We start from the raw sequence: 11,282 nt of genomic DNA, 5'->3' as shown, positions 1-11,282 counted from the left end.
TTCCCAACTCCTGGGAATGAAGAAGAAGAAGAAAAGAGGAGGAAGAAGAAGAAGCTATAGATAAGGCTTTTATACCCCCTCCTTCAACAGCGCCAGCAGCGATGACGTAATCAAGAGCTGGGCGTAAGAGAGCGCCTACAATGAAGGCGTTAGAGGCCGAAAAGGCGCCAAAACGGGGTACAGGGCAGGGCAAGGCCAGAGGCAAGGCCAGAGGCAGGGGCGGAGCAAGCGGAGCGGCCCAGGGATAGAGCTAGTTCTGCAACACCACGTTCTCTATACTTGTTTCCTAATTGGGAAGTAAAAGCAACATCAATATCAATGTGGTTTTTTGTATAGGAAGTTCAAATCATTCAATTGGTTATGATAGGCAAATTTACTAGCAATTTGTATGACGCAATACCCGCCAAGACCCAAACGCGGAATGTACCTGTGCGGAATGTACCTGTGCGAATGTACCTGTGCGAATGTACCTCCCCCAAGACATTCCGTACAATGTGGGCTACACGATTGTCTGCCAACCGCGGGGTTGCTCCTGAAGAGCGACTTACCCAGGCTGAGCTCTGGCAAGGAGTGAAGCGCGGCGCTCGCCATCCGGGCGAGTTTGCAGCACACGTTCAAAGCTGCACCGTGTTGTCTGGCGGCAGCAACGCGTTTGTGCGTGAGATCGTTATCGGGGATGGCGGGGTGCACGCGAAGAATGGCAAGAGCATGATCCAAGAAGTGTTTCTCCAAGACCATCTCTATGTACGTGGCTGTTTGGGAAGGTCAGTGTTTGCCATATGGAGCCAGCTCTGACCCAAGTCCGCAGTTGCTAGCGACCACGCGTGAGAGCGGGGCCAAAACCACGATGATGGTGGGGTATGGCTGCGATGCAGCATCTCAAGAAGAAGAGGAGCTCGATCCCTATCTGTCGCTCTACTACGAGCTGGTCATGGGGACCGACTCCCCCGAGCCCGGAAGCCAGGCAGAGCGCGATATCATTAATGGCTACAGGTCTCTCGCCAAGCAGATCTTGGAAGACAGCGTCCGGCTGATCCGAACATGGAAGATGAACGGGAGGCTGCAGGAATTGGCCAAGCAGGAGAAAGAAGGCACGAACGGGGTGGCAGCTGTAGCTTAGTGACTATGGCGATGAGTGACATGTGTCAGGTATGCGAGCAAGCTCCAATACAAAACATTTTCGCGACCCAAGCGCAAATGAGATTCGTATATACCGCCTATATAGAGATGGCACTGAATAAAGGTGGGAACGAGTGATGCACACCTCGTTCGCTATGTTCGGCAGCCCTCAATGTTTGCATCAGCTCATTGCGTCCTGCGTGACTGTCTTATACTTTTGTGAAGCGTGGCATGGTCGTCTGCTTTCCTTCTGACCTGCACCGCGATCTCTAGCCTTGCTGTCTGCCGCCCTCTTGACGAGCACCAAAGGGAGTTTCATAAGCAATTACATCATCCTTGATGCCATGGTGCACTATGCGAGCGACTGATGGTGGCTGTCAATCCAAATTGTGTCCGCTGTCGTTAGCGCTCTGGTAATAATCATCAGCTTCGAAGTCGGGATGATCTGAGACGTTAAGTCCTAGGATGGTAAAGATGTCCTTTTCGACAACATCTCACACAAGCAGCTGGGCCACGAGGGCTGGGTATGCGGACTCCGTTATCAAGCATCATTGTTTTGTCACGTACCAAGTTTGATGCGCAGCACTATACCTTGTGCGTCTCAAAAGCTTCCCTAGCCTTCTGATGTTCTTCATTCTGAGTTTTATTGTCCGGCAACCAGCGAGCAGTTATCTGACACATGTAGCAACTTGCTTCAGCTAAATTTTCGAAATGTGGCGGACGAAGTTCTTCATGCTCTTAAGGGTAACGGTAGGGTCACCATGATATGCTTCAAGGTTCCGTATATGGACTGAAGCGTATATGGACTGAAGCGTATATTGACTGAAGCGTATATTGGCTGAACTACATGCATGATAATGCCTGACATCGGCTTACATTCCAGTTTTGCTCAGGTGCAAGACACCGCAACTGCTGCCTATTGTGCAATGGATATGAGCAATTGATTGAATCTAGCATAGTTGGGAGAGGAAGAAAACTGCCGAGCAGCAGCAAGAGCTAATCTAAGTGCTGCCAAGCGAGCAAGCTAACGAAACGCACGTGACATATTGGGTGTAGCCCTTCGAGTGCGTACTGGCTGCGCAAGATGTGAGAGGAATCATTTTGCCCCCCTATACATGTCAGTCATCCACCTTATTGGGATAGAATGTTCATCCTATCGATCGAAGAGGCTCTATCAAGGAGACTGTGAGCATTCTGGCTCATGGCATCCAGAACGCTTTGAACTCGATCTCGCACATTCCAGCAACTCGTCCCAGTGCAGAAGTCAGACCTTCCTCATTGGCTCTGTTCAAACTCAAAATGACAATCAGTCCACGGCATCTTGTGGCATTTTCTGTCAACCGGGCCTCTCTATGGATTGAGCCATCAAGTATACGAATGGTCATCTAATGTAGAATACAGTTTAGGTGATGGATTACTACTACAATGGTTTACAAAAGCTTGGCAGGGTGTATCATGGCCATACTACAGTACAGATCAATCATGTCTCGATCTTCAGCCAATGCTGCTACAGAGAGTGGTCGAGTAAACCTCATGCAGAGCCCTTCTTTGAGCCTGCATACGTTTCTGAAGAGAGCTCGATCTGCACAAATCAGCAATACGGGTGCGAAGCTTTTTGGGTCCACCCCCAGGGTAAGCCTCTACGCCTCCACGCCTCTCTGCAATAACACAAAGGCCAGAAGATCCGCCATGTACTTAGCTCCTGCCATTCGTCGGCTTTATGTAGCTCTCCGTGGCGGTCACCGATGCCCAAGGCGCGGATCAACAAACTGTCGCCAGATTTTATGTGAGCGTAGGGTGGAAACCCGACAACGATTTGTTGACCCTCCCTTTAGCCACACTCGAAGGCCGATTGTTTGCGACTGTATTTTCGATATTGCTCTTACATGATCGAGACTGCTGAAATGTCGATCTAGTCACATTTTCTATTAAGCCGTCTGCCTGTTTCTCTGGTCATGGCTGCGTCGTTGGCCTTGCAAGTTTTGGCCGCTGTGCTGGATGTTCTGCGCTGGTCTGTGGTCGAGAGTGCCAGCTTCACGAGCTATGGCAGTGATTCCATGACTGCGCTTCGATTCGTAGCAGAATGTAAGAGTCGTGGTGTGCTTGTCGCTGTCGATACCATTCTTTTAAGTCCCTCCATTGGGCACCTCTTGCAGCAATGCCGACAACTCAATTCGGAAGCAATAACAGCACCACCCACTCGACTTTCTATGCCATCTATTGATGATGGTGGCGAAGAAAATGATCATGGCAACAACACCAGCCGATGTTCTGTCACTGAGTATGATTTTCGACGATCCTCATCCGAAGTCGTTTCGACAAGATCGGTGTCTCCGGACTCATCAATTACCAATTTCGAAAGCCATATGCCTACCACGAACACATTGCTTGATGTGTCTCAAGGATTGGCCTTGCTGAGCCATCTACACCGGTCGATGATCTACGTCTAGTCTCCATCGAGACGGAGGAGCTATGCGATCCCAGCGTTGTGACCAGGGAAATCACCGAGTTGTCGGAAAGCCAAATCTCCCTCGTGCACGGCAGCATGGAAGCGCCTGGAGCAAACATCATCTACTACTACGAGACATATCGCCCAGATCAGGTGTCACGCATGAAGAATGCTTGGAAGCAAATTCTCCATATGGAACCGATCTTTCGCACTATATATCGCAGTCCAGAAGATGGCTGCTTGATGCTTCCCAAGTTTCATTGGCGCCAGTTCACAACCACGAAAACGCAAGCTTACCAAGATGCGTTGTCGGCTGGCCAGATGGGAGTTCGTCCTTGGCCGAACGTTAGTGCAGTAATTGATCTTGCTGTGCGATTCACCATAGTGCATTATCAGGGTGTAGCGCCTGCTGACAGCCGAAGCACACTTGTCTGGTCCGTTCACCATGCTCTCATCGACGGCTGGTCTGCCTCGCTTCTCCTGCAGAAGGTCCACCTGGCTGCGTCAGGCCAAGCTGTTCAACCTGGGCCGCCCTATTCCGACCTCTGCGTAGCGCTAGATCAGCTGAGGTCATCTCGCAAAGCGGAAGGCGACGATTTTTGGACTGAGCAGCAAGACAAGCTCGCTGCAGCGCGAGACGAGCCTCTCATTCCAGCTGCATCGACAAACAGCGCTGGGTCTTGTAAGGAGGAGATTCGCATCACTTTGGGCCATCACCACAATTCTATAAAGGCCGCGGCGCGATCCTGTGACGTCACTCCAACCACGTTTTTCCATGCAGCATGGGCAATGTGGCTTGGGCTGTACACAGATTCCGACAATGCTGTTACTGGCACGGTCGTATCCGGTCGCAATCACCCCTTGCCCGGCGTGTTAGATGCGATTGGACCCATGGTGAATACACTACCACTTCAGGTTGATATATCCTGGAGCATTTCAGTACGCGATTTTGTCGGAGATGTATTCAATCGCATGCAACATCTTCAAAGATACTCCTGGACGACGCCTGATAATGGCTTTTCGCGTGTAAGGGGACCTCTGCTGGCCATGCAACCTGATGCACAACGATGGGAAGAGGGGTCTGTGGGGCAGATTGGTCGATCGTTCTCGAGGCAGACCACTAATCTGCCTCTAAGCGCTGTCGTTACTGATGATGGCAGCGTGATCTTACAATACTGCAGCCAACGTTACAGTCGCAGCCACATGGAAACTGCTTCGAGAGTCCTCGAAGAGTTGTTAATCTCCCTATGCCAAACGGAAAACACTCTCGAGTCTTGTGCTTCAGGGCTTTTATCTACCACTTCCATCGCGACTTTCCGCTCAATGGGAAACTGCAACTCTTCTGCGTCGACGGGGTCTTCTATCACAGATGATCTAGTCACTCTGTTTGAGCGCGCGGCTACAAAGTACCCTTCTGCTGTTGCAATTGAGCGCGTGAATCGAAAGACTACCTATGCTGAACTGGAAAGACTTTCCGGCCGCATCGCTCGCACCCTCGCAGGCTTGATAACTCCGGAAGGGGTTGTCGCAGTGCATGCAGATGGCTCAATAATTGGGTGATCTCAATTTACACCATCCTTCGTGCCGGAGGAACTTACTGTCCGTTGGATAAAGCGCACCCTCAGCACTACAGAGACTCCCTTTTTGAGAGTTCCACCGCCCGATTCTTCCTCGCCACCACCAGTGACGCCTTGTCCGTTAAGCCCAAGACTGCTCTCTCAGCGCTTGACATTGAGTCGATGGTAGACAAATCTGGATCAGACTCAACGACATGTTTCGGCTTAAGAGCTGAGCCTAGGCCATGGGAAAGGGCTTATCTTTGCTTCACATCGGGATCCACTGGCAAACCCAAGGGTGTCATGTGCACGCATCAAGGACTCGTTGCCTTTCAACGGGATTTCGAGGTCCGCTTGCTTGCGACGATCGGGACACGCGTTGCGCAAGTCATGTCAGTGGCCTTTGATGGAAGTATTCACGAACTGTTCTCTGCTATTTCTTACGGCGCAACCCTTGTTCTGCGACAGGAGGGAGAGGCATTCGGACACTTAAAAACCGTGGACTCGGCGATTCTTACTCCTTCCATTGCCTCTGTCTTGGACCCAGACGACTTTCCAAGATTAAAGACGGTCTACATGGTAGGTGAGGCGGTTCCCCAAGCGGTTTGCAACACATGGGCTGCCCGTAAGGTGGTCTACAACATGTACTGGCCCACAGAGGCGACCTGCGGCGCTACCATCAAACGGCTGCGTCCGAATCAACCTGTCACAATAGGAGGGCCAAATCCATCGACCAGAATATATATTCTGGATCATCGTCAGCGGCTGGCTCCAATTGGAAGGATTGGTAAGATATATCTAGCTGGGGTACACGTGGCCCAGGGCTACATAGGGCAACCCGACCTCAATGCCGAACGCTTCCTTCCAGACACTGGAATAAAGCCGGAGAGATAGTCTTTCTTGGACGGGCTGATCGCCAAATCAAGCTTCAAGGTTTTCGCGTGGACCTCGAGGATCTGGAGGCGCGTGTCCTCCGGGCATGCGATGGAGCTCGGGCAGTGGCCATCACACGCAGAGGCGATGACCTGGTTTGTATGATACAGACTGCCTCTTCCGACGTTGCCGGAATGCGAGCGACCATTCGCAAAGTGCTTCCTGCCTTCGCAGTCCCTAGGTATATTTCCGCCGCCGCCAAACTTCCCATGACTTCGACTGGCAAAGTGAACTACAGGGCAATCGCTGATGGCGCTGCCGACTCGCACCAAAATGAGGAGAATTTGGAGACCGAGACTGAAGCTATCGTCGCAGCTGCTTGGAGTCAAGTGCTGAAGTGCGGCCCTTGTGATGCCGCTATTGGCCCTCGCGCGAACTTCACTCAGCTAGGGGGCCACTCTTTGCAGCAATTACGACTGGCGGCCAGACACACGGCAGTCTTTGGCGAGCATATCACCGTGCGAATGATCGCAGAGCTCCCTACCCTAAGAGATTTGGCTGGTACAATCGACAAGATGAAGAAAGGGCCAAATTCTTCTGAATGTCAAAAGCAGGGTCGCGGCCAGTATGAGCCATCACCAATGGAGAAAGAGTGGTGGCAGAAGTATCAATTGGACCGCAGTTCATCTGCATTCAATGTCAGCTACGTCGGCCAGTACGATCCCAACACTGTCAGCCGGAAAAAGTTAATCGATGCATGGAATGTGGTTCTGGCGCGCCACGACGTCTTCCGCGGCCGGTATGTGCAGCATCGCAGACAGGGCTTGCAGCGTATATTGGCGCCATATCCTCCTCGTGTGGAGAAGATGCGATCCATTAACGTCTGGCTCGAGCTGAACAGACCTTTCAATCTCGAGGTCGCACCTCCTGTTCGCGTTATCATCACTTAGAACACCATCGTCGCCATCTGAAGCCATATCATCTGCGACTATACGGCACTAGGAATTGTCCTGAATGAAGCGGCCACTGTCTACCACAACGAGCCCCTTCCTCCTTCCGTGCAGCCCTACTACCAGAGGGTGATCGCAGATGCTGTATCACCGCCTTGCTATCTCAGCTTCTGGTCTGAGTATTTACGAGACGTGAAACAAGCTCGACCTGCCTACCTTGGTAATGGTGCCGAACGGACGAGCTATCGAGGCAAATCGTCTGTGGCTCGTGTGTCTGCCTCGCTTTGGCGTCGCATCCTGGATCAAGCGGCGCAGTCCGGTGTCACATTACAGCAGCTCATCCTGGCCGCGGTTGCAGCTGCCGTCAGCGCTGATGACTCCGATTTTGACATTACGCTGGGCATGCCATTTATCAATCGTCAGTCAGAGGCGGATATGCACGCAGTCGGCCTCTTCTTAGAGCCACTTCCGGTGCGTGTGGCATTCACGGATGAGTCCCCTTTATCTTCCGCGAAAGACATCGTCGATGGCTACTCGGATGTCGCTCTACAACGGACACCTACATCAATTGGCTCCTATCTTGCTGCCGTCCAAGCCTCGTGCCAGCGTTCCCTGTCACATGCAATCCCCTGGCACCAGTTGCTCGATCATCTGGAAATCGATCCCCAGGAGCAGCTCCCTGGTCATCCATTATTTGATTGCGTTGTGTCCTTCCATGACGCTCGCCGTGGTGCTATGGCCTCAACAGCAGATGAAAGAGAAGGCGGTCCTTGGAGCATGTTTGCCCTTGGTGATGGCGTAGAACCGCAGTTTGTGTGGAGTGAGGGTGCCAAATTCAAGCTCATGGTCGAGTGTATGGCAGTCGATGACGACACCTTGCTGCTTCGGCTCGAGTATGATACGACATGCTTCGAAGGAACCGAGCGTATTTCCGCTGTTCGACGGATGATATTGCATGCCATGGACGCAATCTCCTCGCGTGACACGCGGATATCTTTTGTCGATTTGTGCCAGGAGCTACAAGCAATGTGGCAAACTGAAAAGGCTTCTGGGTTTGCACAACAAGTTGGTAATAGAATCGATGCGAACCTACTAGAGGATCGCAAGGCGTTTTTTCAAGAGAAGCTGTCGAAGTTACATACTCCTTGAAGATCATGAACAATCGTTGACGATAGGATACAGGATGGTATTGATGGAGCATTGGGAAGAGAGTCCACATTATGCCTGATTTAGACTGAAGCTTCGGATCTTGAGGTCTCTGGATGTTTAAAAGACATAAGGTTTGTTTTAGATCCACCATGATCTTGTGCATAATTAAATTAAGAAGATAGGCTTAAAATTATAGTATCCTGCCTTGGGAGCCTAGACTGAGCTAGTATTTGATTTATATAAAAAGTATAGTGACTGATCTTCTATCTAATGTGAACTTACCGCCAAGCTCGATCAATTGGCTGCAAAGTGCAGTAAGCTTAAAAATGCGGGCCGCGGCAATCACTGTTCTAATTGGTCTAAAGTCGGGCATTCCTGCCTTCTTGAGTTTAGTTGGCAAATAAGCAGTGCTTTAAGGCGCCAAGGCTGCTGAGCTTTTGCCAAGCTGTACCCCATCAAAATCAGAATGCGCACATAGAATGCGCAGAAAGAGGGCACAGAATTAGCACGCAGATACGCAGAAAGAGGGCACATTTTGAAGCATCATTTCAAAGATTTGAGCGATCTATTTAACAACAAAACTGTCAATGACACAAGGCCAGAGACTTTCGTCATCATGTCCTTTGCCTTGGCTTGCACTTCTGCCTCTAACGCCTCGACGTTTTGCTTCAGCTTCGGAAGCGCAACCGCGGCATCGATAGCAGCGCTAAAAGCTTGACGCTTTTGCCTGTCCACATCCCAGCTCAAGTCGAAGATGTTCAGACCGGCCAGTGTTTGGAAGTTTTGCTAATACGTAACAGATACGTATCGTATGCGCAGGGATTCTGACAAATGATACTACAAAATGCCACAAGATGTTCCTCTGAGTTGATTATTTGGGACAAGATCAATTCAGAAAACGCCACAGAGCAAAAGCCAAACAAGTAAAACTACATCTCAAAGCCAAAATCACTCGCTAGCCTTCGAAATGACTTGATCGCTCTACGGGCATGCTCTTCTGGAGTCGATGGATCCGGATTGGCAAGACTTTTGTTGAACAATTCTGCGCTTAGACAGCCCTTGAAGCCAAGATCCAACAGAATAATTTCAAGAATTGCCTTTATCGGAAGAAAGGCGCCCCGATCCTCCTCACCGTAGAATAGCCTGCAGTTCCGAGACCAGCTCATGCGAGCAGGCTGACCAGCGACATGGTACCGGTGCTTGCTGTCCAAAGGTTGATCAAGACGCTCCGCGTCCACCACTTGCACCCAGAAAAGCTTCTTGATGTCTATTGTGTGCTTCAAACGAGCCAGGGACGACACGATTGAAGTTCGTGCGTCGACGGTCCTGCCCGACGCTGCTGCTGGATCGGCATACACGCGTCCGGCTAGGTTGAAAGTGTCCAAGCAAATTCCAAAATTGGGCCGATCGACTCTCTTTACGACATCCCAGCACTTATCCCATGTATCAATGTACGTTCCCCATGCTAAAGCCTCGTATGTAAATCTGATGCCTCGAGGAGCGCCCAGGTCCGCAATTTCGCACAGATCCTGAGTGATCAGGTCAAGGTCGCCGCTTGCTTCGGTCGTAGGTAAGAATGAAGAAGGTATGCCAATCAGATCCGTGCCTAAGATTTCGGCAAGGTGAATCCACAGCTTCATTTCCTCGATCCGCTCCGCATGTCTGTGTCGGTCCCTCAAGCCTTCATAGTGCCGGAAAGGCTGCAGGCAAACGACGCTGATTCTTCGTTCGTCGCAGAGCAAACGGATGATCGCAGCGGCTTTGATCTGGCTGTCTGCGGCGGTATGCACGCCGGTAATGTCCTTCGCAGTCTCGAGTACGTCATCGTGAAAAAGCTCGATGTCGAGTCCGTACCGCGCTGCTTGGTCAAGCCTGCGGGGAAGGGGATGAATCGACGGTAGACCCAGGGAAAGGGAGGGGACTGCTGGACGGCAAGCCATGGTCACTGAGTACCAAAATAAACTAGACGACGCGGTAGAACGCCCGGCGAGCGTACATGAGCTGCGTTCAAGATCTCAAGGACAATCGAGCACCGGCCAACGAGCTTTGCCTAGGACCTATCGCTGATCAAAGGATTTGGTGCCGCATAACCAGCCTCATTTGCCCGAAGAGTCAAAGTTTGTCCACGCCCTATCGCCAAATGAAGTCGAGACTGCATATGGACCACAGCACCTACGGATAATGATAGCTACACGCACCGAGTGCTCGGACCGCATAGTCTCGGACCCTGCTTTAGCCTTCGAGTGGTATATACAAAAACAGTGGTTTCGACCTATCATTGAAAAACATCAGGAGGCCATTGCTCGGGTACTTGCTCGGTTCCTTGCCCGGGTCCCGTAGTGACAAGCCCGAGAACGATGACAAAGATGATTCGCTGTCCAACGTGGTTCATCACTCGGCGTGCAATGGATCACGCTATCGTAGCGCCCACTGCGCGATACATCACTCGGAGTGATTGGACGTGGATTGAGGCTACAGATCCACAGTCACTCTATGCCCTCAGTCTAGCTAGCTGTCATTGCAGGGGTCGCGTCTTGATTCATGAAGAAGTCCGTGATGATGCAGTGAATGGCGGCCGAGACAAGTAGCCGCATTATAAATGCGGTTCGCGAACTTGGGCACGCCTGAGATGTGCCATGATGTTTCAAATCCTCGAAAAGCTGAATAGCGTGACGATGGTGAAGAAAGTCTGATCTCATAGATGGGCCTGCTCTCTGTGGGGCTCCATAGAACCATCTCTTGGTGAATGTCAGCATCATCAAAAGGAACCCAGCACAGACCGTTCATGCAGTGCCATGTACATGCATACTGGCCAACAATAAACCAAGAGAAGAGCACCGCTTGTCCAGTCAATTTCGCGGCTGCCCAGGAAGAACAGTACACGAGCATAATCGAGATAAGTATCGGGCATTGCGAAACTCTTGCGAAACCTTAGCGCTGTTCGGTTAGACCTAAAAAATAGAGGGCTTAACTTGTTAAGGGTTAGGCCGGGTTAGGCCAGGTTTTCTTAGCAGGTTCTTGACTATTTTTTGGCAAATTAATAAGCAAAATGATATTAGAGCTAGCCTAGTTAAAAAGAACTATATATTTTATAAAAATAATTCTATTTTTGATTAATTACATAATTAAATCATTATTTAAAGTGCTTTTTATTTATTATTTAATAGATTTAAAAGATATAATAAA

At 50.6% G+C, this 11,282-nt stretch overlaps 3 protein-coding genes across 3 annotated transcripts; 2 read left to right on the top strand and 1 right to left on the bottom strand.

Annotated features, from left to right (window-relative positions):
• Window positions 1-492: 492 nt before the first annotated feature.
• Window positions 493-1,120, top strand: EPUS_09264 (uncharacterized protein; the record flags this gene model as incomplete). The annotated part of the gene is made up of 2 exons (XM_007804159.1): window positions 493-744; window positions 809-1,120. 2 exons carry the CDS (start codon window positions 493-495, stop codon window positions 1,118-1,120), a joined length of 564 nt encoding a protein of 187 aa, XP_007802350.1.
• A 1,481-nt stretch (window positions 1,121-2,601) lies between these two features.
• EPUS_09263 (uncharacterized protein) lies at window positions 2,602-8,096 on the top strand (the record flags this gene model as incomplete). Its single annotated transcript, XM_007804158.1, has 7 exons — window positions 2,602-2,751; window positions 2,846-2,983; window positions 3,036-3,400; window positions 3,523-5,124; window positions 5,202-5,911; window positions 6,007-6,828; window positions 7,000-8,096. The coding sequence occupies 7 exons, from the start codon at window positions 2,602-2,604 to the stop codon at window positions 8,094-8,096; spliced, it is 4,884 nt and encodes a 1,627-aa protein (XP_007802349.1).
• Window positions 8,097-9,025: 929 nt separating this feature from the next.
• Window positions 9,026-10,036, bottom strand: EPUS_09262 (uncharacterized protein; the record flags this gene model as incomplete). The annotated part of the gene is made up of 1 exon (XM_007804157.1): window positions 9,026-10,036. One exon carries the CDS (start codon window positions 10,034-10,036, stop codon window positions 9,026-9,028), a length of 1,011 nt encoding a protein of 336 aa, XP_007802348.1.
• Window positions 10,037-11,282: the final 1,246 nt, after the last annotated feature.

This window comes from Endocarpon pusillum (assembly GCF_000464535.1).
Source record: "Endocarpon pusillum Z07020 unplaced genomic scaffold scaffold288, whole genome shotgun sequence".
NCBI lineage: Eukaryota > Fungi > Ascomycota > Eurotiomycetes > Verrucariales > Verrucariaceae > Endocarpon > Endocarpon pusillum.
Note: the sequence above shows the minus strand (reverse complement) of the source record. Positions and strands in the feature narration are given on the sequence as shown.